This window comes from Salvelinus sp. IW2-2015, linkage group LG18 (genome assembly GCF_002910315.2).
Source record: "Salvelinus sp. IW2-2015 linkage group LG18, ASM291031v2, whole genome shotgun sequence".
NCBI lineage: Eukaryota > Metazoa > Chordata > Actinopteri > Salmoniformes > Salmonidae > Salvelinus > Salvelinus sp. IW2-2015.
In genome coordinates, this window is record NC_036858.1 from 4,250,810 (window position 1) to 4,276,862 (window position 26,053).

The window sequence follows — 26,053 nt, forward strand, 5'->3', positions numbered from 1 at the left end:
CTGTAACTCAGTAAAATCTTTGAAATTGTTGCATGTTGCGTTTATGTTTTTGTTCAGTACATTTGGTGTTGTTCCCGGATGGGATTGTTTAGACTACTTGATTTAAATCCTTACATCATCTAAATGTTATGATTATATTAAATTCATATTAAATGGGGCTACCAAGTGGCGCAGCCYTATAAGGCACTGCATCTCAGTCACTACAGACCCTGGTTTGATTCCAGGCTGTATCACAACTGGCCGTGATTGGGAGTCCCATAGYGCGGCGCACAATTGACCCAGTTTCGTCCGSGTTAGGGTTTGGCCYGAGTAGGCCGTTATTGTAAATAAGAACAAATTCTTTACTGACTTGCCMAGTTAAATAAAGGTAAAATAATTTAAAAATAATAATAACAAAATGCATTATGGGTGGTCCTTTAAACAGTATACAGTGCATTTGGAAAGTATTTAGACCCCTTGACTTTTTCCACATTTTGTTACGTTACAGCCGGATTCTAAAATTAATTAAATAGTTTTTTCCCCCCTCATCAATCTACACACAATACCCCATAATGACAAAGCAAAAACAGGTTTTTAGAAATGTTTGTAAATATATATATTTTTAAAAACTGAAATATCACAACTTTTGACTGGTACGGTATATAATAGTTTTTTCCCCTCATCAATCTACACACAATACCCCGTAAGGACATCACAATACCCCATAATGACAGAGAAAAAACTGGTTTTTATAAAAACAAAAATGAAATATCAAATTTACATAAGTATTCAGACCATTTACTCAGTACTTTGTTGAAGCACCTTTGGCAACAATTACAYCCTCGAGTCTTCTTGGGTATGACGCTACAAGCTTGGCACACCTGTATTTGGGGAGTTTCTRCTTATTCTTCTCTGCAGATCCTCTCAAGCTCTGTCAGGTTGGATGGGGAGCGTTGCTGCACAGCTATTTTCAGGTTTCTCCAGAGATGTTCGATTGGGTTCAAGTTCGGGCTCTGGCTGGGCCACTCAAGGACAATCAGAGACTTGTCCTGAAGCCACTCCTGCGTTGTCTTGGCTGTGTGATTAGGGTCATTGTTSTGTTGGAAAGTGAACCTTCSCCCCWGRCTGAGGTCCTGAGCGCTCTGGAGCAGGTTTTCATCAAGGATCTATCTGTACTTTGCCCRGTTCATCTTTRGCTRGATCCTGACTAGTCTCCCAGTCTCTGAAAAACATCCCTACAGCATGATGCTGCTACCACCATGCTTCACCGTAGGGATGGTGCCTGGTTTCCTCCAGATGTGACGCTTGGCATTCAGGCCTTCAATCTTGGTTTCATCAGACCAGAGAATCGTGTTTCWCATGGTCTGAGAGTCTTAAGGTGCCTTTTGGCAAACTCAAAGCGGGCTGTCATGTGCCTTTTATTGAGGAGTGGCTTCCGTATGGCCACTCCACCATAAAGGCCTGATTGGTGGAGGGCTGCAGAGATGGTTGTCCTTCTGGAAGGTTCTCCCATCACCACAGAGGAACTRTAYAGCTCTGTCAGAGTGACCATTGTGTTCTTGGTCACCTGCCTGACAAAGGCCCTTCTCCCCCAATTGCTGTTTGGCCGGGCAGCCAGCTCTAGGAAGAGTCTTGGTGGTTCCAAAATACTTCAATTTAAGAATGATGGAGGCCACTGTGTCCTTGGSGACCTTCAAATGCTGCAGAAGTTACCCTTCCCCAGATCTGTACCTCYACACAATCCTGTCTCATAGCTCTATGGACAATTCTTTTGACCTCATGGCTTTGTTTTTGCTCTGACATGCACTGTCAACTGTAGGACCTTATATAGACAGATGTGTGCATTTCCAAATTATGTCCAATCAATTGAATTTACCACGGGTGAACTCCAATCAAGTTGTAGAAACATCTCAAGGATGATTAATGGAAACAGGATGCACCTGAGCTCAATTTATTTTGAGTCTCATAGCAAAGGGTCTGAATACTTATGTAAATAAGGTATTTCTGTTTTTTTATCATTATGGTGTATTGTGTGGAGATTGCTGAGTTAAAAAATTATAATAATACATTTTAGAATACGGCTGTAACGTGGGATGTGGGAAAAGTCAAGGGGTCTAAATACTTTCCGAAATCACTGTAATTGTGCCCAAAGTGATGCTGATTGAGTGGACCTCTTCAAATGTAATTAACTTGTTCATACATCCAACCATGTTTACAAGATAAGGCACAATTATGATTACGTGATTTTCAAACAGATAAGGCCCAATTCCCACTACAGTGTGATTTGTTATTGAGTCTTATGTACATGATGAGACATCAGAGCACTGGAAAGAAAACAAGGGATGATGTTGGAGGACTCCATATTAGTGTTTCAAAATGACATAATCATGAGATAAATGAAATTGCTTTGTGCACAGTGATGGGCTAATATAGCCCAGTATTACTCCTTAGTCCAAGGACCTTKCATGTTCTGTTTAAAGGGCAAATTGGCTCTGAAGACAAAACTGCCAAATAGTCCATCTAAACGTGAATCAATTCTCAATTGCGGTATGGTTCTAGAAACATAAATCCCTCTACTTTTATATCACATCAAAATAATTTCACAAATGGAGAATACACACTTACTGTACACTGATCTAACCAATTTTAACAAAGTTGCAGCCTACAGTATTTTTCAGTGGCAACACMTTTGTGGCCTCTGTCTTCCGTTTACACACAGGTGTAATTAGCACAGGTAGTCCACTCTGTCTTCCGTATGCTTTCTGTAAACAAGCACTGTAACATGGGAATATGGCCGTGTGGGAACCCTAATAAAGGTGTGTATTGTGATGAATGGGTACATTCATACTTGATACTTGTGCGAATACACTAGAGCATGGCAGCAGTTATGAACATGGCTATTTAGCATATAGTCGCATATCTTTGCTACTTGCCTTCGTCCAATGACTTTTATGTGTAATGGAACTGAGAGTCATGATCAACGGCTGGGGCTAATTGAGACCTTCTGCAAATAGAAAACATGAAAGATGCAATACGCAGAAATCGCTCCTCCATTCCCTGGTTGCTAAAATTCGAATAGTTCGCCTAATTTTAGTTTATGTGACAAAACAAATACATGTTTAGAGAATCATTGTACCATCCAAACCTGTAAAAAGAAAAAAATTTCCGTAACCAAAAATATTGTTTTTTCAGCTGTAATAGATGCAAAAGTAAAAGACGCAAAAACGAAATTTAAGAACGGGAAGCATAGAAACAACGTACATAGAACAGATATACAGCTTCTTAGGCTTGCTTTCAATGAGAATGACAGATTTATAAAACATTTCTATGTGAATTTGGTCAGTCGTATAAAAAGGAAAAATATGCAGCTTTAAATTAAATCGAATCATGGTTTTACGTTTCGCTTACTTACCTATAATGCAGGCATCATCGGTAGGCATATTATTCTCGATTAAACGGTTGATAATRTTGTGTTGCAATACTGTCAAAATTACTCACGCCTAGAAAGTGTTTCCACTAGATAGCACAGCCACAAAGTAAAAATTGGCGATATTGTAATGAAACAGGCAGGGAGCAGGTCTCGAACCCTCGACCTCCTAGCCCGAGGTCCGGCGCGCTATCTCGTGCGGCAGAGTCGATTTCCGCGATTATAAACCCAGGGTCGTTACACTACTATAAAAATGTATGAAAACAATAATGTACTTTTTGGTCTTAATTTAAGGTTAGYTTTAATCATAAGGTTATCCGTGTGGTTACGGTTAAGATTATGTTTAAAATCAGATTTTAAGAAGATCAATTGTAGAAGTAGGCGGGGTTTYTGACTTTGTGGCTGTGTTAACTAGTGACGACCCTAGAAAGTTGACGATCATAGGCAATCTTTTCGACAGTGATGGAAAAGCCWCTGCGCTGAAGCTGTTGCCAGAAGTAGATATAATTGCGACAGTAGGGGCAGTGTCGAAAGTGTTGTTAGGTAACGTTAGCTAGCTAGATGGGATAGCCGCCCAGCCACACACATTGGATAAGGTTCGAATGTGAAGGTCCTTGCAACTCTTCAAAGACATCGATAGCGTGTCCGACAATATATTGTTTCACATGCTGTTTTTCTTATTGATAAACAATTTCGCGTCAAGGAGCCTGTACGTCAGATGTGATGTCACGATTAGCAGACTGTCTTTTAGCATTGTGGGACGTGTAATGTAAGCAGCAAACAACGGGGCTTGTTTGTAATGTATGTGTTTTCCAAATAGCAATCTAAACGGGTCGCGCTATAAGTAGTTTAGAGGAAACTCCACTTTTCGACATTGCGCGCAAATATCGGTCGTGTCATCAAAACAGTTTCGGGAGAGGAGTGTATACGTCTCTCTTGAGGAAGTGGGATGTGGCCAGACTGTATTAATGTTGCCGACCAAGATATGAAACTCATTGTAGCAGTGCTTTTGGAGCCTTGCTACATTTTAAATACTAGGTTAGACTTAGTGCTGAACGCGAGCCCATTTGACGAATTCGATGAAGACACCCCTCGGTGCTCGAAATTGTGTGGGGGGTTGCTCAGATTACCAAACTGATATCAACATGTGAATTAAAGATTGCCTATTTTATTTTATTGAAAGCCATTGAATTGCGAATGTCAACTCAACATCAGATAATGGACTCATCTTTAGCTTTGGGAAGACTGGAAATCAATAGACCCATGGTGAACCTGGGGACTTGTCTCTCCGGCTCGGTGAAGGAGAAGAACGCTCAGGGAGGATCGCAGGCGGCGCACCTGGACGGATGTGTTCCGCTCTCCCATCAGGTGGCCGGTCATAAGTATGGCGTTGATAAAGTAGGTCAGTGACTGATCAAATGTGTTTTCCTTTCGCCACGGTGCATGTGTATCCACTAGTGAGTGGCATTTCATTGTGTAATATTGGTCTGCATGGTGGAATAGCTCTCCTTTGGTTCAATTACTATACTTCAGAAAAGCTGACAGAAGTAGGCTACACTGTCTTCCCAGGATTGTTTATTTCCAGGACAAGAATCCTGAGTAAGGAAGCCACTGTTATAGGTTTCATCATGTCAGTCAATAACAGAATAGAGCACCTGCTTGAAGTCTTTTGTGTACTTCGGTTGATGCACGTAGTATCAGCTCTCTAACTATTGTAATGTAGGAACTGAAACCCAGGGTTGTAATCATTAGCCAAACAGTTAAAACGAATTTCTATTGGACAAATTCAMGTAGGTCTCTCGCCGTTTTTGTTTTGTTTGCTTCTGTTTAAGAAATGTTTTGCAACCGAATCAGTGGGAGGTGGTTCTTCATCACTCCTGATCGTCCACTTAGTTATAGCCTGCAACTTGCCAGTGGCTATAACCTAAATCATGAAATAGGCTTACAAAATCCAATGCCTGAAGTAAGACTCCCTTAGCTAAAACTGAACTGTCAAGAGTGGGAACAACCAATGTATTATTTCTGGCCTGGGAGACAGTGACAGAGCACCAGTGTAAATGGGATTTAATCCTGGTTGTCTCTGCTAAGAGCCTTTCAGTTGAATCCTACACTCAGGAGGGAATAGGTGTCACATTTGTATTTAGGTCACTTAATACTCTTGATACAGCTAACCTCTGAGTTGATTAAACGCTGATACTTGGGAGTGTTCATTTCCTACCATTTTACAATTTCAAGCGATTTCAGTTGTAAGAATCAAGCTGTGCCCGAGGCAGTCAAYCTCTGACATATCTCAGAGAGGAGTGTGGTCCAATGCTTTTTCCAACTCCCAACTTATATTAGAGCAGTCTCACACACTGAGTGTATAGTGTCAGACTTTATAGGTTACTGGTGTTCAGGTGTTTTGGAATAAGGTCCATCGTTTTATGACTTCATGTAAAACACAAGTTAACCTTTGCACTTCTCAGTTAGGTATTACAGGTTTCCAAATGGCAATCTGTTTGGACCTGTCTGGGTTTGCAAAGGTATGGTGTATATTACTATATACATTTTTGTAACTTTCAAGCTTTTTAAATCTGATTTTAAATCTAGTGGCATTTTTGGGTACTTCAGATTATCACAGGTGTCTGTAATTATCTCTGGCTCTCTGTGTGGCCTTATCACATGTAAAATAATCAAATAAGATGATTTTAAAATAAACAAATAGAATGACAAAGCTGTAAAACATTATCCTAAATATAAACCATCACTTAGTGAATAGCAATGATGTTTAATATGAGGGTTTCAGCAAGAAATATCCTTTATATATTTTWMAATYTTTTATTTGACCATGTCAATTTGTCTTTGTTGTAAATGTTTTGGCACCAAACTAGTGGCAGTTGTGAATATAGTCAATAGTTGGAAGAGTTACAYAGCTAATTCAAAATAATACCATTGTTGATTAGATGCTTTTTTCCTTAATTATGCTATTTTTCTCTTGAACCATATGGTCTARCCATTAGAAACTCAGACAATATGAATGTATTTATAAAAAAGTGTGATTCATGTATAAATTACCTAGATTGCCATAGATTACCTGTTTAAAAACCAACATTACAGAAGATTCCGGTAACCTTGGTAAATGACCAGTAGCTTTGCAACCCTAGCCCTGTCTGAATTCTTTAGAAATGTATCCTTCTTTTTTCTCTTGAAGTAACTACACATCTAACATGGCTGCACAGCTGTGAAAGCTAGGGACCCCTCAGCCACTAACATGGCTGCACAGCTGTGAAAGCTAGGGACCCCTCAGCCACTAACATGGCTGCATAGCTGTGAAAGCTAGGGACCCCTCAGCCACATAGGCATGTCTGATCAGGGGTTATTTAGCAGGAAGAGGATGTCTTTTTGAAATATTCGAACTAGGCCTTTATGTGGCAACTAGTACTAGATCTTTACTAAGTGTCAGAATGACCCACAACTTTTGTTACAACAGGCATATTGCAACATCCCGATGGCACAGTACTCAAACAGCTCCAGCCCCCTCCCAGAGGTCCTAGAGAGATGCAGTTCTACAGCAAGGTAACCATCCGTYTATTTTGATGCTGGAAAAAAAWMATWAAAAATGTGATATCTGAAAGTACAKCTATTTTTACAGTACAGTATTCTCTATGAAATTACTCTCCGTTCTACATGAAGTCCGCAAAAAGTCATCCCTTTTAATGTCTACAAAATGTTACTTTGTGTACTTGGGAACAATTTTRCCATGTCAGTTTGAACAAAGTTTATGTTCAAGTTGATGTGTAGATTAAATGAGTTAATAAAAAGTGAGTGAATAGTCCTTAAACCCTTCTATCTTTCATTCTCCCTGAGTAGCTATTGAGGAAGCCTAGCAGGCAACACTGCACAGTAATGTAGTCCACGTCTTTACTAACTCACTGGGTAAGGTCGGCATACTCTCTGCATATAAACCAGTGGGCTATCTGTTTATTGAAGGGCTTATGAAAGGTGTTTGTCTCGACGTGTCCACTGCAACATTTAGCCAGAGGGTTATGAGGGCTTTCCACCGGAACCGCTTACTCCCCTATTGTTAAAGTGGACTAAATGTCCACAAGATGAAATGGTTGCTTTGGCAACACTCTCTTACAGAGGAATCATGTATTGGTAGTTCAACTTGGCTACTTCCACCATCATTTCATGGTAGTGAACTATAAAAGGGAAGGAAAATGATGTTTGTATTGTACTATGCATTACTTCTAATAAAAATAAATGAAGAAAACGTTTTTATTCTCACATACACCGGACAGGTGCTGGGAATTTTTTGTTGTTGTACTGGATCAGCTATAGTATTGTAGCTGGAGTAAATTAGGGTTAAGTGCCTTGCTCATAGGCACACCGGCAGATTTTTCACATTGTCAGCTCGGGTTTTCGACCAGCYATCTTTCGGTTACTGGCCAAATGCTCTAACCGCTAGCCTAGCTGCCACCCCTACATGTGACATGTTGGTTAAACAACACCCTAATCAAATAAGACACTGAAATTCCCACATAGAGATGGTGATTAGTTCTGTCACATGAGCTGATTTGATTCTTCAAGGATGTGCTTTGCTTCTTCCAGGTCTARGCTGAGGACTGTGGCGACCCGTGTCTGTTGGACCTCCAGCATCACCTCCCTAAATACTTTGGCACCTGGTCCTCGCCTGAATCTCCTGACGGTAAACACCGGTCCATAAGAAATCATTAGGACAATCACTAGGACATTATTTCAGCATTACTTCAACATGTACCAGGGCCTGTATTCATAAAGGAACTCTGAGGAGGAGTGCTAATCTAGGATCAGGTCCTCCCTGCCCATTATATCATAAGTCATTTGGATCTAAAAGGCAGAAACTGATCCTAGGACAGCACTTRGTTCAAAAATACACTGGCGGGAATGCGGTTTTAACCAATTAGCATTCAGGATTAGACCCACCCGGTGTATAAATGTAAACAATCATGGCAGTGCTTTGCTACTAGAAATACTGTATGGCTGTAGGGGTGAAACACCGCCTCTTCTATCATTCTAGTGGCTAAATGTGTTGATTTTATATGTCTAAATCTCTAACGTCTCTCATGCCATGTTTCTGCGCCCTCTGATGACATCACAGAGCTGTACCTGAAACTGGAGGACGTGACTCGGCGGTTCCAGAAGCCTTGTATAATGGARGTCAAGATCGGCCAGAAYAGCTACGACCCCTACGCCTCCCAAGAGAAGCGGGACCAGCAGATCAAGAAGTACCCTCTCATGGAGGAGATTGGCTTCCTGCTTCTCGGAATGAGGGTGAGTCTTCCTCTTCAGCCTCATGGGTCCCCCCCACTGGGTTGAAAAGGGCTCTCCATCTGCTAATGTCATTTTATTGAGAGGGGCTATATGAATCCTGGGTGGCAGTACCTTAGGGCTTATTCTGACTAATGAGTCTGTGGAGAGGTGTCGCAAAGATATTTCTACTTTTCAATTTAAAGTTCAGCTTGGCAACTCGGGATTCTTGCTCGGCAGCAATATTTACAGTAAATATCACAGTAGCATCCTTTAACAAACTATTAATCAACTATGTGAGCAACTTCTCATCTAAACCAAGTTACACTCCTGAATAATGCAACTATTCACAAGAATGTGCAGACAATTGAGGGTTTATTTTCTCAAGACAATAGCCCATAAAGCATTGCTGGGCTGGCTAACGTATGCTTCATCAAGTAGCCTATCAAAAATGAATGCATACCACTCATACAAATATAGAAGTTGTTTATTATACAGCGCTAGGTAGAAAGCTAAACAKAGTCATTTCTGTATCTTCATCATATCATAAATCATTGGCTACTAGTTAATGATGAGCTACTTTAGTGTATAAAAGTTACCTTAAAACAAACCTGGCATCAATTGATCAATATCATGCAAATCATTACATGAGCTTAACGTTGTTAGTTCACTGGGGAGTTCCTGATTGCTGTTCCAGCTTTCTGTTCCTGCTTGCTGTTGAATGACCGTGTTCTGAGATTCCCATAAAGCTTCGGGCAACAATTTCAGAGTAACCGCCTATTAGATAATCATTAGTGTTGACTTGGCATTAGTAACCATTAAGACTYTAACGGTAGGGAAAGGGCAGAATTTGAGGTTGTTTCTATAAGAAAGGTTGTTTAGTTCACTTCTGATTTCCACTGTGTTCATTATATTAATAGTTTATTTCTGTCAAGGTTGAAAAATARGTTTTTAAAGAAAAACTTTGAGCGCTTTTGCCAGAGCTCAACTCCATTGACACTAAACAAACATATGAACGCGACGTGTAAAGTGTTGGTSCCATGTTTCATGAGCTGAAATAAAAYATCCCAGAAGTGAATGGATTCCAAAAGCTATTTCGCTCAAATTCTGTACACAACTTTGTTTACGTCCCTGTTATTGAGCCTTTCTCCTTTGCCAAGAGAGTCCATCCACCTGACAGGTGTGGCATATTAAGAAGCTGAATAAACAGCATGATCATTACACAGGTGCAGCTTGTGCTGGGGATTTGTAAGTCGCTCTGGATAAGAGCGTCTGCTAAATGACTTAAATGTAAATGTAAATGGGATGATAAAAGGCCATCTAAAATGTGCAGTTTTTTTGTCATACAATGCACAGTGTGCAATTGGCATGCTGACTGCAGGAATGTCAACCCGAGCTGTTGCCAGAGAATTGAATGTTAATTTCTCTACCATAAGCCACCTCTAACGTCATTTTAGAGAATTGGGCAGTGCGTCCAACTGGCCTCATAGACCACGTGTATGGTGTCGTGTGGGCGAGKGYTTTGCTGATGTCAACGTTGTGAACATACTGCCCCATGGTGGGGTTATGGTATGGGTAGGCATAAGCTATGGACAACASACACAATTGCATTTTATCAATGGCAATTTGAATGCACAGAGATACCGTGACGAGATCCTGAGGCCCATTGTCGTGCCATTCATCCTCCGCCATCGCCTCATGTTTCAGCATGATAATGCACTGCCCCATGTCACAAGGATCTGTACACAATTCCTGGAAGCTGAAAATGTCCCAGATCTTCCATGGCCTGCATACCCACCAGAATTGTTGCATTTACACGTTTGTTCAGTATAGTTGCAAAACCAGTTAAATTAGTATTGAARAATTTTGTATTTAATTTTAACCAGGTAGGCCAGTTGAGAACAAGTTCTCATTTACAACKGTGACCTGGCCAAGATAAAGCAAAGCAGTGTGACAAAAACACAGTTACACATAAACATACAATCAATAACACAATAGAACAATCTATGTAGTGTGTGCAAATGTAGAAGATTAGGTAATATAGAGGCAAAATAATTACAATTTAGCATTAACACTGGAATGATAGATGTGCAGATGATGATGTGCAAGTAGAGATACTGCGGTGCAAAAGAGCAAAAGGTTAAGTAACAATATGGGGATGAGGTAGTTGGGTGTGCTATTTACAGATTGGCTGTGTACAGGTACAGTGATCGGTAAGCTGCTCTGACAGCRGATGCTTAAAGTTAGAGAGGGAGATATGTCAGACGAGTTGTTTTCCGTTAATATGGTAATCGCAGGAACACAATGACAATCCATCCAAGGGTGTTTACCAGGTGTTCACACACCTGCCTGGGCAGCCGAACCAGAGTGGCAGGATTAGAGACTGGAAGGATAATTTAGGTGCATTTTGTTATTGCTATTTTATTAGGATCACAATMATCTGTTTCAAAAACAGCAGCTACTCTTCCTGGGGTCCACACAACACATGATATAATACAGAAACTTTTAATAGAAAAAAAACATCTCAACGACAGAACTACATACTTTTAAAAGAGACTATGGGTCTACAGATGAAACAGAGACTCTGGGTCTACAGTCAGTCACATCTATCATTTTCATGCTTGCATACATACAGTGCCAGTCACCTACTCATTCAAGGGTTTTGCTTTAGTTTMACTATTTTCTACATTGTAGAATAATAGTGAAGACATCAACTYTAAAATAATGCATATGGAATCATGTAGTAACCAAGAAAGTGTTAAACAAATCAAAATATATTTGAYATTCTTCAAAGTAGCCAACCTTTGCRTTGATGACAGCTTTGCACACTTTTGGCATTCTCTCAACCAGCTTCATGAGGTAGTCACCTGGAATGAATTAATTAACAGGTGTGCCTTGTTAATTTGTGGAATTTCCTTAATGTATTTGAGCCAATCAGTTGTGTTGTGACAAGGGTAGGCGTGGTATACAGAAGATAGCCCTATTTGGTAAAAGACCAAGTCCATATTATGGCAAGAACAGCTCAAATAAGCAAAGAGAAATGACAGTCCATCATTACTTTAAGACATGAAGGTCAGTCAATCTGGAAATTGTCAAGAACTTTGAAAGTTTTTCAAGTGCAGTTGCAAAAACCATCAAGCGCTATGATAAACTGGCTATCATGAGGACCGCCACAGGAAAGGAAGACCCAGAGTTACCTCTGCTGCAGAGGATAAGTTCATTAGTTACCAGCCTCAGAAATTGCAGCCCAAATAAATGCAGTAGACGCATCTCAACATCAACTGTTCAGAGGAGAACTGTGTGAATCAGGCCCTTCAGGGTCGAATTGCTGCAATGAAACCACTACTTTGAAAGGACACCATATAGAAGAGGAGACTTGCTTGGGCCAAGAAGCACAAGCAATGTGCTTGGGACATTAGACCGGTGGAAATCTGTCCTTTGGTCTGATGAGTCCAAATTTGAGATTTTTGGTTCCACGCAGTGTCTATGTGAGACGCAAAGTAGGTTAACTTCTTGGCGCTACGGATCCTTTAGCGGGATCATTTTCCTAACAACCGCTGATTTGCAGGCCGCCAAATATTACTAAAAATATTTAGAATCATGCAATCACAGTGAAATATACCAAAACACAGCTTAGCTGGTTGTTAATCCACCTTACTCATGTCAGATTTTGAAAATATGCTTTACAGCGAAAGCAATCACAGCTTTTGTGAGTGTATCAATCAATGCTAGAACAGCTAGCCCCAAATTAGCATGGTCACGAAAGTCAGAAAAGCAATAAAATTAATCGCTTACCTTTGATATCTTCAGATGTTTGCATCACGAGACTCCAGTTACACAAATTGTTATTTTTGTTTGATAAATATTCTTTTATAAAAAAAAACGCCATTTGGGTTGCGCGTTATGTTCAGAAAACACAGCCTGTTCCGTTCGACGAAAATTCCAAAAGTATACCGTAATGTTCGTAGAAACATGTCAAATGTTTTTTATAATAATCTCAGGTTGTTTTAAACATACATAATCGATATATTAAACCGGACCGTAACCTATTCAATAAAAGAGGAGAAAATGGAGAGCTACCCCTCTCGGCGCAGGACTAATCAAAGGACACCTGACTAGTTTTGAAAAATTCGCTAATTTTTCAAATAAAAGCCTGAAACTATGTCTAACCTGGTCACAGCCTGGGAAGCCATTGGAAAAGAATCTGGTTGATACCCTTTAATGGAAGAAAGACGGGAAATGAAACACAATAAAAAAAATAAAAAATGATTCAGGTTTAGAATTTTCCTTGTTGGTTATACTCACAGACATATTTTGACAGTTTTGGAAACTTTGGAGTGTTTTCTATCCTAATCTGTAATTATATGCATATTCTACGATCTGGACCTGAGAAATAGTCCGCTTCCCTGGGAACGTTATTTAAAAATATAAAATATGACCCCTAGCGTCAGAAGTTAACGGGTGATCTCTGCATGTGTGGTTCCCACCGTGAAGCATGGAGGAGGAGGTGTGATGGTGTGGGGGTGCTTTGCTGGTGACAGTCAGTGATTTGTATTTAGGATTCAAGGAACACTTAACCAGCATGGCTACCACAGCATTCTGCAGCAATACGCCATCCCATCWGGTTTGTGCTTAGTGGGACTATCATTTGTTTTTCAACAGGACAATGACCCAACCCACCTCCAGGCTGTGTAAGTGCTATTTGTCCAAGAAGGAGATTGATGGAGTGCTGCWTCAGATGACCTGGCCTACACTTTCACCCAACCTCAACCCAATTGAYATGATTTGGGATGAGCTGGACCGCAGTGTGAAGGAAAAGCAGCCAACAAGTGCTCAGCATGTGGGAACTCCTTCAAGACTTTTGGAAAAACATTCCAGGTGAAGCTGGTTGTGAGAATGACAAGTATGCAAAGCTGTCATCAAGGCAAAGGCTGGTTTGAAGAATCTCAAATATATAAAATATATTTTGATTTAACACTTTTTGGTTACTACATGATTCCATGTGTTCATAGTTTTTGACGTCTTCACTATTATTCTACAATGTAGAAAAGAGTAAAAATAAAGAAAAACCCTTGAATGAGTAAGTGTGTCAARTTTTGACTGGTACTGTACAAGTTATTTAGGTCAGGCGTTGGTTTTAAGCTCATTTTGCTGTTTGCCTGGGTATTTTGAGATGGAATGGCATTTCATCTCATTAGTCTGCCGTGACCTTCCAATTCCCCAGTTCCTGTCAGACTGGCTCCACACCTCACAAGGTTAATGTTTATGTGAAGAGTTCAATACCTCATTCAGGTCCATTCTGACGTCTCTCTGTTTGGTCATCACTGACAAATCAATCACACAGGGCCAATACCAACACAACGCTATTCTACCATTCCATAATGACTTACAGAAGAGCAAAGACCTCATCTCCACCCCAAGGACCAAAGCATGCCTATGTAACATTGTAACATACAGGTAACTGCCAAAATAAAGGAAACACTTATACAGGCCATCAGACTGTTAAATAGTCACCCTTAGCGGGACTCCGCCAGTACCCTGAACATAGTCACTTTTACTAGCCGGCTACCACCCAGTATTCTACCCTGCACCTTAGACTCCTTCCCTATGTACATAGTCACTGGTCACTTTAAAACTTCTTGACGCACGGATCCCTTTAGCGGGATCATTTTCAACCACAAAAGCGCTGAATTGCAGAGTGCCAAATACCCAAAAAATTGCTAAAAAAATGTATAGTCATGAAATGACAAGTGCAATATAGCAAAACACAGCTTAACTTGTTGTTAATCCACCTGTCGTGTCAGATTTTGAAAATATGCTTTACAGCGAAAGCAATCCAAGCGTTTGTGTGAGTTTATCGATCACTAGACAATACATTAAGAACACCTAGCAGCCATGTAGATTGGTCACGAAAGCCAGAAAAGCAATAAAATTAATCGCTTACCTTTGATCTTCGGATGTTTGCACTCACGAGACTCCCAGTTACACAATAAATGTTCCTTTTGTTTGATAAAGATTTTTTWWAWATCAAAATACCTCCATTTGTTTGGCGCGTTATGTTCAGTATTCCACAGCCTTAGGCAGGTCATCAAGGCTTGACGAATAGTATCCGTAAAGTTCGTAGAAACATGTCAAACGTTTTTAATAATCAATCCTCAGGTTGTTTTTAAAATCAATAATCGATAATATTTCAACCGGACTGTAAACTATTCAGTACTGGAGAGAAAGAAAATGTCGAGCAACCAGTGTCGCGCGCATCAACTAATGGAGGGACATCCGTGTATCCACTGACGAGTTTTGATAAATCTCGCTAATTTTTCACTATAAATGCTTGAAACTATGTCTAAAGACTGTTCACACCCTGAGAAAGCCACAGGAAAAGGAATCTGGTTGATATCCCTTTAAATGGACGAAAGGCAGGCAATGGAACAGTGCTTTTTCGCCTGAAAAATCAGTTCTGTTATACTCACAGACAATATTTTGACAGTTTTGGAAACTTTAGAGTGTTTTCTATCTTACTCTGTCAATTATATGCATATTCTAGCATCTGGACCTGAGAAATAGGCAGCTTACAATYGGAACGTTATTTTTCCAAWCATAAAAATTCTGCCCCKTWGCTTCAAGAGGTTATTAACAATGTTTTACCCACTGCATATGCGTACTGTATTCTAGTCCTGCATCATCTTGCTTTCAGAAAGTATTCACACCCCTTGACTTTTTCCTCATTTTGTTACAAAGTGGGAGTAAAATAGATTTAATTMTCATTGTTTGTCAAAGATCTACACAATACTCATGTCAAAGTGGAAGAAAATTCTAATGTTTGTAAAAAAGTAACCTAAAACAACCCCCTGAGTCAATACATGCTAGGTTCACCTTTGACAGTGATTACAGCTCTGACTCTTTCTGGGTAAGTTTCTAAGAGCTTTCCACACCTGGATTGTGCAACATTTGCCCATTTTTAATTRTTCAAGCTCTGTCTAATTGGTTGTTGATCATTGCTAGACAACCATTTAAGTCTTGTCATAGATCTTCAAGCAGATTTAAGTCAAAACAGTAATGGATATTCACCCTTCTTGTTAAGCCACTCCAGTGTAGATTTGGCCTTGTGTTTTAGGTTTTGTCCATCTGAAAAGTGAATTAATCTCAGTGTCTGGTGGAACGCAGACTGAACCAGGTTTTCCTCTAGGATTTTGTCTGTACTTAGCTCATTCACTTTCTTTTTTTGTTCTGAAAAAACTACCCAGTCCTTAACGATTACAAGCATACAGTGGCTTGTGAAAGTATTCACCCCCTTGTCTCCCAAATGCCTTTTGGCAAACACCAAACGATTTTGCTTATATTTTTTTTCTTTAAGCATTGGCTTTTTTTCTGGCCACTCTTCCGTAAAGCCCATGTCTGTGGAGTGTACAGCTTAAAGTGGTCCTATGGACAGATACTCCAATCTTCGCTGTGGAGCTTTGCAGCTCCTTCAGGGTTATCTTTGGTGTGTTTGTTGCATCTCTGATTAATGCCCCCTTTTCCTGGTCTGTGAGTTTTGGTGGTTGGCCCTCTCTTGGCAAGCTTGTTGTGGTGCCCTATTCTTGGGATGGGATTTTCAAACTTCCTGATATTTTTTTAGAACCCAATCCTGGTCTGTACTTCTCCACAACTTTGTCCCTGACCTGTCTGGAGAGCTCCTTGGTCTTCATGGTGCCGCTTGCTTAGTAGTGTTGCAGACTCTGGGGCCTTTCAGAACAGGTGTGGGGCCTTTCAGAAGAGGTGTGTGTGTGTGTTTCTTTTTACTGAGATCATGTGACACTTAGATTGTGTATATAGATTTTCTTTTTACTGAGATCATGTGACACTTAGATTGCACACAGGTGGACTTTATTTAACTAATTATGTGACTCCTGAAGGTAATTGTTTGCACCAGATCTTATTTAGGGGCTTCGTAGCAAGGGGGGTGAATACATATGCACGCACCACTTTTCCGTTTGTAATTTATTTTGCATTTCACTTCACCAATTTGGACTATTTTGTTTATGTCCATTACAATAAATCCAAATAAAAATKAATTTAAATGACAGGTTGTAATGCAACAAGATAGGAAAAACYCCAAAGGCGATGAATACTTTTGCAAGGCACTGTACCCATAACATGATGCAGTCACCACTTTGCTTGGAAATATGGAGAGTGGTACTCAGTAATAGGTTGTATGCTTGGGGCAAATCCAATAACACTTTGTATTCAGGACAAAAAGTGAATTGCTTTGCCACATTGTTTGCAGTATTACTTTAGTGCCTTGTTGCAAACATGTTTTGGAAATGTTTTACTCTTGCCATGCTTCCTTCTTTTCACTATGTAAATTAGGTTAGTATTGTGGAGTAACTACAATGTTGTTGATCCATCCTCAGTTTTCTCCTTTAACAGCCATTAAAGGCATACTTGGAGATTTTGGCAATGAGGCCTTTTATGTACTTCCCCACTCAGTCACTGCAAAGACTGAGGGACCGTACAATTATCTGAATGTGTGGGGTACAGAGATGAGGTAGTCATTCAAAAATGACTATTTGTGTGTGTTGTTATGTATACTACACTGTTGGAACTAGGAACATAAGCATTTCGCTGCACCTGCGATTAACCTCTGCAAAATATGTGTACGCGACCAATAAAATTACATTTTCATTTGATTGTTGTYTTTTTAGTGGACTAAGTATAGAGCAGCTTCCAGTCTTTGGCATCTGTTAAACTCTAAACATACATTTTCTTAAACTTTGTTAAACGATCAAATTKCATTCACAAGGATTTCAATACAGCTGGACTGCCACATGCTATATAGTTTTATTGAACATTTTAATAATATTTTTCAAAAGTCAAGCTTGAGACTGATACATTCTCGTAGACAGTTGAGCCGTGTTTAGCCTCTATGGAGGTCAGTAATAGGAAGCCTCCATCCATGAGTAGAACAGCATGGAGCTAGCTTCTGACTGATCTCAGATCTGTTGACTTGGACCTCTCCTTTTATCCCAATCAGCATTATGCCGTCCTCTCCTCTGGGTTTTCCTCACAGATCTCTGAGGGTCATGGTGGTAACATGATAACTGGTCTTCTCCAGTGAGTATAAACAGTAGAGTATAAACAGTGAACATGCTTCAGTTAGGCTACATGGTCTGTTTGTCTCATTGGAATACGAACTGTACAGCACAAACTCTATTCGACCAGCAAATAAATGATCCGGTGATGTTGAGGACCACCGGTTTAGTTTTCACTTCAGGAATATATATATTGCTAGTTATGGCCTAGGATCTGCACTAAGCTCAGCCATACCATGCTGTCTACTCACCCACCTCACCACTCCTATTACTAATTAACATGGTGTGTTGCTCAGTTATGTATAGAGTAATGTCATCTTGGAATGCTCTGCCACCAGAGGTTACTCAGGCAAAAAACAAGTTTATCTTTAAAAAAACAAAAAACATTAATACATCTTGTACCTCTTTGTAAAGATCCAATTTAACTGTATATAATATGTATCAGTGTGTAAAGTATTTTTSTTGTCTGTCTTTCCAATATATGACTCTTATGACCTTTTTTCATGTTAAAATTATTATAAATTATTATTTATTGTCCTTGTCTATGACTGTTCTGTACTTTGTCATATATTTGCATGTTTTATGTGAAACCCAGGAAGAGTAGCTGCTGCATGTGCAGTAGCTAATGGGGATCCTAATGAACTAAACTAGTAAGTGAATAAGATTCATTATAAACTGGGTGGTTCGAGCCCTGAATGCTGATTTAGCTGAAAGCCATGGTATCTCAGACCGTATACCATGGGTTTGACAAAACATGTATTGTTACTGCTCTAACTATGTTGGTAACCAGTATATAATGGCAATAAGGAACCTCGGGGGGCTTGTGGTATATGGCCAATATACCACGGCTAAGGACTGTATCCAGGCACTCTGTCGTCCTTAAGAACAGCCCTTAGSCATGGTTTATTGGCCATATACCACACCCCCTCAGGCCTTTATTGCTTAATTATAGCCTAGGCTTTGTAAGAATGCATACCTCCTGCAGCACGAGTCACCCACTGACATACTCTGTAGTCAAGGAGCATCTGAGGAGCAGGGTTTGTAGTTTTCCCAGGGGAGGGCAAAGGCTTTTTGGCTCGGATCATGGAAAAATCTGCTRGTCTGCAGTGTGTGACCACAGGGTGATGAGACTCTTGCTGATAATGATGTTCCTGATTGCAGTGATAGAGGCAGGAATCCCTCTGGTAAATAGTTCTGCTCCTCTCAGCAATGACATGGAATGACTGTCTCTGTGTCCTCAGACTGAGTTCTACTCGCATTGCTATTAATATCACAGAGACATAAGTACTGTACATTGTCACATTACAGTGGGGCCTGGAATTATAGGATCCCTTGATAAAGATGAGCAAAAAGACTAAATACAAATACTGAGCTATATAGTATGCTCAAAAACATTTACAATTATTTTATGCTAATACAATTGCTCAGAATAAGAGATTTTGTTTAACAAGTAATGCAAATTTAAAAAATATATATATATATGCAAATGTAGCAAATCCATCAATGATTTGTTTTTTGTTTTTGTCATTTTTTTTATTGTATTTTTTTCTCATCTTTTTTTAAGAGATCCAATACTTCCTGGCCCCACTGTATGTGTGCGTCATAATATAATTGTTTTGAGCAGTTTGTGTTTATACATAATTTCTCCAGCAGAGGGCATATTCCACCCGTGATTCTATCATGGAGAGGTCACGTTGAGGCGAACGTTTATATAGAGACTCATCTCCTTTTGAAGTTGTGCAGCTTTGCTTTTTAGTGAAAACAGGCCTATGTACTGCATCTGCGTTAACGTTAATTCTTCTGTCTTTCTAACCCTCCAGGTGTACAAGATCAACTCTGACGAATATCACTCGTATGATCAACATTACGGGCGAGGCCTTCTCAAGGACACCATCAAAGATGGTGAGCTCCTAAAACAATAATAATCCTGTCACAAAATACACATATCCTTCTGTCTATATCAACAGGCTGAAGGTCAGGGTTCACCAATAGGCGGCCCGCGGGGCAAATTCAGGCACGTGTGTGATTTTGATTTGGGCACTAAGTAAAATATATATATATAAGATATASAGTACCAGTCAAAAGTTTGGACACACTCCAGTCAAGGGTTTATCTTTATTTTTACTATTTTTTTTACATTGTAGAATAATAGTGAAGACATCCAAACTATGAAATAACACATATGGAGTCATGTAGTAACCATTAAAGTGTTAAACAAATCAAAATATATTTTAGATTCTTCAAAGTAGCCACCCTTTGCCTTGATGACAGCTTGGCATTCTCTCAGCCAGCTTCATGAGGAATGCTTTTCCAACAGTCTTGAAGGAGTTCCCACATGCTGAGCACTTGTCGGCTGCTTTTCCTTCACTCTGCGGTCCAACTCATCCCAAACCATCTCATTTGGGTTGAGGTCAGGTGATTTGTGGATGCCAGGTCATCTGATGCAGCACTTAATCACTCTCTCTCTCTTGGTTAAATAGCCCTTACACAGCCTGGAGGTGMGTTGGGTCATTGTCCGGTTGAAAAACAAATGAGAGTCCCACTAAGTGCAAATCAGATGGGATGGRGTATCGCTGCAAAATGCTGTGTTAGCCATGCTGGTTAAGTGTGCCTTGAATTCTAAATAAATCAGACAGTGTCACCAGCAAAGCACCATCACAKCTCCATGCTTCACGGTGGGAACCACACATGTGMAGATCATCCGTTCACCTACTCTGCGTTCACAAAGACACTGCCGTTGAAACTATAAACTATCAGACCAAAGGACAGATTTCCACCGGTCTAATGTCCATTGCTTGTGTTTCTTGGCAAGTCTCTTCTTCTTATTGGTGTCCTTTAGTTGTGGTTTCTTTTCAGCAATTCGACCATGACGGCCTGATTCARGCATTCTCCTCTGAACAGGGGATGTGTCTGTTACTTGAACTTTGACGCATTTATTTGGGCTGCAATTTCTGAGGCTGGTAACTAATGAACTTATCCTCTGCAGCAGAGGTAACTCTGGGTCTTCCTTTCTTGTGGCGATCCTCATGAGAGCCAGTTTATCATAGCCCTTGATGGTTTTTGCGACTGCACTTTCAAAGTTCTGTCATTTCTCTTTGCTTATTTGAGCTGTTCTTGCCATAATATGGACTTGGTCTTTTACCAAATAGGGCTATCTTCTGTATACCACTCCTACCTTGTCACAACACAACTAATCGGCTCAAACGCKTTAAGGAAAGAAAGAAATTCCACAAATGTACTTTTAACAAGGCACAACTGTTAATTGAAATGCATTCCAGGTGACTACTTCATGAAGCTGGTTGAGAGAATACCAAGTGTGCAAAGCTGTCAAGGGAAAGGGTGGTTTGAAGAATCTCAAATATAGAAAATATATTTTGATTTAAAACTTTTTTTGTTACTACATGATTCCATATGTCATTTCATAGCTTTTATGTATTCTACAATGTAGAAAATAGGGAAAATAAAGAAACCCTTGAATGAGTAGGTGTGCCCAAAGTTTTGACTGGTACTGCATATCATTTTCGTTGTCGGACATAAGACAATAAAATCACCAGGAATTCAGCTCAGTGATTTTAATTGAGGAAATCTGTTCCCAAGTATTCCCACACTTAGTTAGAGGCATATGTGATCGTATCCCAATGTAATCAAGGTTTGTAATGATTCTGTTTTTGTCGAATACTATATCTGTTTGGGATTCTTGCGGTCAATTTGCAGTGTACTATTTATTTTAAAACCATGCTCTGGCCCCCCGATCATCCGCTCAAAAATTGTCCAACAGTTAAATGTAATTGGAGACCCCTGGTGTAGATTGTASTCACTAGCTCAACTTGCTCTCAATTAAGAAAAAGCTTCAGGCATTGTCTATTTCTTATCAGTAAACATTGGATTCCTCAACAACAACAATTTACTTTCCCGTTCCTCTCCCAGGTTTATCCAAATTCTTCTCTYATGGGAGGAGTCTGAGAAAAGACGCCATCGCTGCCAGTATCCTGAAGGTCCAGAACATCCTGCGATGGTTCGAGGGCCAGAGCCAGTTAACCTTCTACGCCAGCTCTCTGTTGTTTGTATACGAGGGCCTGCCCCCTCCCAGCTTTGAGGGCCATGTCTTCAGGGGCCCCCCAGAGAAGACTATGTCTCCCGCTGATGCCTGCTGCGAGCCCAATGAAGAAGTGTTGGAATACAACAACAACATCCAGGTTGCCGTGCCGCTTGACTACAGCCTGTCCACCATGTACGCCATGTACAACAAGAAGGSCTGCACCCGGGGTCACCATGGCAATGCCACCGGAGCCATCACGACAGGCCCCAACACCCAGGAGGACAACAGCACGTGGAAGTGCTCAGGTCTGGTGTCAGCAGAACAGCCCAACGGCAACGGTATCAAAGCCCAACTGGAAGAGGCTGGGTTGGGGGTGGGAGGCCGGGGGGAGCCGCATCCAGAGCAGAGGGCCAGCGAAGTGGATGTGAGGATGATTGACTTTGCCCACGTCTTCCCCAGTGAGAGCCAGGATCAAGGCTATATCTACGGCCTGAAACACTTGCTGGAGGTGCTGCAGCAGATCCTCCACCAATAACCTTCTCTCTTCAGTGGTGTCTCTGCCTGTCCATTGGTTAAGTGTACCCATCTGTCTTTTACTGTGTGAATGGAGGAGTTGTAGCGCCCACAGTCCCTATTCCCCTCGCCCTGTGATTCTCTGCACTATATGCACTATATCGATGAAGTCATTACTCCATAACTCTTTGTCCGATGTATGTGCTTCTTGATTTTTAACCACTGTTAACAGGTATCTAACTCAGGTAAATGACTGTAACCATTACTCACAGGATTATCTCTAAAGAGTACCCTTGATTTGTTGGCTTGCTGATCGTATGTTGTATGTTTTATATAGTTTTGCTCAAGTCTTTTCAGATCTCAGATTTCACATCCTTTTGTCTTTAAATTTTCTCAGAACGTTGACAGAATMATTCACATTTTAACCAAGTTATTATACGCGTACAGATTAAGTACTTTTAGCATTGCTGTTCTCTATATATTTTGCTGACAAATTGCCTGTTCTTCTTAAAACCTGTGTCCTCGGCAGTGCTACTTTTTAAATTATGTTACCCAGAACAACAACAAAAAACAAGAACAAAAATCTTGCATAATTTCATCAGATGGTCATTTAGGTTCTGGGAGGAGATGTTAAGAGAAAGATACTAATGTGACTTGCGAGGTCTCCCCCCCAAATGAAAACTCTACAAGTTTCAGGCAKGTCTATGGTCTAAATGTCCCTTTCCCTTCTGCAATTTGAAAGATGCGAGCACCCGAGAAAGGGTGATTTGTCCAAGTGAGAAARCAGTGTACCGGAACAAAGCTCCTCGTTAGTCGTCACATCTCACAGTCCACATTAGATTAAGATGACATGGATTGTCCTCCCTCTGCCCACTTGTACACTGTGTCGTGGTCTGTTTAATTGTAAAGAAATGCAATACGCTACTCTGATAATGAATTAACAAACTGCCCAGAGAGAGCTTGAGTTTGTTGATCTAGTGATTCATGTTAGAATGCCAAAGTACTGGTGGTTTTCGGAGAGAGGGCGCAAGGTGTGGCTAGTGTTCTAAACTTGAAGGCCTGGAAGTGAATTAGATCCTTGTGGTGTTGTCAGGGCCCTGACAGTGCTTCCACAGTGTGATCTCCCTATCAKGATGGTGTCTCTTTTTTTGTTGTTGGTGAAGACAAATGTTTTCCATTTGCTTCTTCTTAACCATGATAGCTATAAAATGTCTATGATTTTATTTTTAACAAAGATATGCATATATTTTCAAAGATATGCAGACAATGCTCCATTTCTGTGTTTGATTTGAAACTCATACCAAAAGACAAAAAATAATTTTGGATGATACTCTCAACTTGACAATTTAGTACATATTTGAAATGGTAAGGAGGAAGAACCTTTATGAGAAATGTTTACAGTCTTTTAAAGATATTTCACTGTTATTATCACTGACTTGTTTCTTTTTATTCCATATTAATTTCAGACATTTATCATTCTGGCAGCTTTTACATTGTTACATTTACTCATAATGTCTTTTATTATTGTTCCAACTCCTTAGCAAGCGACCAGCTTCAGCATTTTGCACCAGGGCATTGTTTGTTTTAGCAAAATTCTCTAAATTGTAGATACTGATTTACATTACAGTAACTCTCATCTTCATGAAGTACTCATAACCAACCTATAAGCACTTTAAATTCAACATTTCAGAACATATAGGCTTATGCTACTTTGTGTTTATAGATGTGCTATGAGTGGTCCGTGTATATGGAAGTACAGTAGTGCAAATCGTTACAGAATAAGGTACCTCTAAGATGGTTGTTTACAGTTGACATGCTCTGCAGCTCCTTTAGACGTTGTGGTTGTAATGCATTTGACTCTATACAAGGACTGTACGTTACATCTTGGTACAGTCAATTATGAGTTGTTCTACAATGATTTGTGATCTTGTTTACACACCAGTTCTATTTTAAGGGTAAACCTGTGTCTTTTGAATAGTTCATGGACAGGAAGTTAACAAATGTTTGTTTTGTATTTGCTTAAGTCTGCTGTTCTTTCTTTTTTGTTCAATAATGCACTGAAAAACAAATGAATATAGCCAATGTATAAAATCTGTTCCTTTGCTGTGAACTAACCAATGACTTTCCCTGTGTGGAAAAGTTGTGTAAGTTGTTTTCTATAATACCTGATAGAAATGTGGCAAGACTGGATTTTGTCTTTAGACTTCAGCCAATCAGAAGTGAGATAATGTTGTCAATTTCTCTGTTTTGCAAACACTTAAACTTTTTTTTTTTTTTTTTTTGCAAACTGTAGCTAAGTAATCAGATATTTGATTCGCGGAATCAGGTTATTTTCCAGCTTGTAATTATTGTTCTGGCCCCTTATTTACAAAGAGTCTCAGTGTGCTGATATTGGATCAGTTTTGCCTAAGATTTGCATAATGAATAACATATGGACAGGGCGGGGGGCTGATCCTAGATCAGCACTCCTACTGAGACTTTGTAAATACGAGCCCTGGGTTTCATGCTTCTTCCTGTGGTCTGGAATAATATGCATTAGTGTCAGTGCTGTCATAATGTTCTCTATGGAAATACCCCATGTATCCTCTCATCCCGTTGACTCTGCTGTCCGTCCGTCCTGACGGAAAGCTGATCACGTCTGACGTATACAGTAACATGAAATGCAGGGGAAATTATGATGCATCTGCTGTTTCMCTCATATCTGATTGAAATTGATGACTAATTACTACTTTTGTAAATGACCTATATTAATATGTATAATATGTAGATGGATTCAATAATGGCTGTATATTTGGCAGATTATTATTATTATTACTAATAAAATGTATTCCCAATGAACATCTGGTTGTTTTACCTTGTAGTCTTTGAATCAATGTATTTTCTCCTCACTCCAATTTTCATTTATGTGCAGATGAAATGAAGAAWGACATGGCTTACAGTATAACGTGAGTGCTGAAAAGAAGAGTTGTTGACTAGAGCCTCAGGTTTTGTCTCGTCACTAGCTCATCTAGCCCATTTTTATTTACTGATTTCACCTTGTCTCTATAGCTACCATATCATCTCAATATAGCACTTTTGTGGTTTCAGCACCATTAAAAAAAAAAAAAAAAAAAGTAATGCAATTACATGAATGAGCAGTATACAACAGGGTCGTGAATGTGACAGAGGTAGCCTACCGCCTGAGGAGTTGGTGCTACTGAAGGCTTAGTAGTATTGCAGCATGTAATGGGCCCAGAGGTGTGCCATGTTTCCTTTCCACAGCRTGGTGTCTTTCCACTGGGGGTTAAGGAGAACGACGGGAGGACAGACCTTCAACAGCATCTGGCTCTTAGCCCTGGGAGGAAAGGAGTGACACACAGCCTGCTTGATGTCACCACAGCCCCGCCACACGGCACGCAACCCCAGAGCAATGACAAGATCTCTCTCTCTATTCACTGAGCAGAGATGTACCAGTCCAAGACACATTATGCTTGGAAGTCAGGCGCTGCCAGACATAAGACTGTTTGAGGTAGAATAGTTGTACCCAATGGTTGTAACAGGCAATACAGGCTCATAGTCCTCAAGACATGATTTGAAATGGATTCTCACAGATGAGTTAGTCTGAAATGCATCAGGAAACACCGGAGAGCTGTGCAGGAGCGATGTGGTGAGATGACTTGTGTGGACCGAGCCTGTGGCTGCTGCTGCTGTCCATATAGTCACCATCTGCAGGTTCTGCCTGCCTGCTGAGATTTAGCTATTTATGAGGAGCAGAGA

At 40.2% G+C, this 26,053-nt stretch overlaps 1 protein-coding gene across 1 annotated transcript; it reads left to right on the forward strand.

Moving 5' to 3' along the window:
* The first annotated feature begins 3,917 nt into the window (after positions 1-3,917).
* On the forward strand, positions 3,918-25,135 carry LOC111978066 (inositol polyphosphate multikinase-like). Its single transcript, XM_024007853.2, is given in 6 exon segments — positions 3,918-4,808; positions 6,876-6,961; positions 7,997-8,093; positions 8,526-8,698; positions 19,566-19,647; positions 21,673-25,135. Coding segments are annotated over 6 exon segments (1,290 nt in total). The 5' UTR covers positions 3,918-4,603; the 3' UTR covers positions 22,320-25,135.
* The last annotated feature ends 918 nt before the right edge of the window (positions 25,136-26,053 follow it).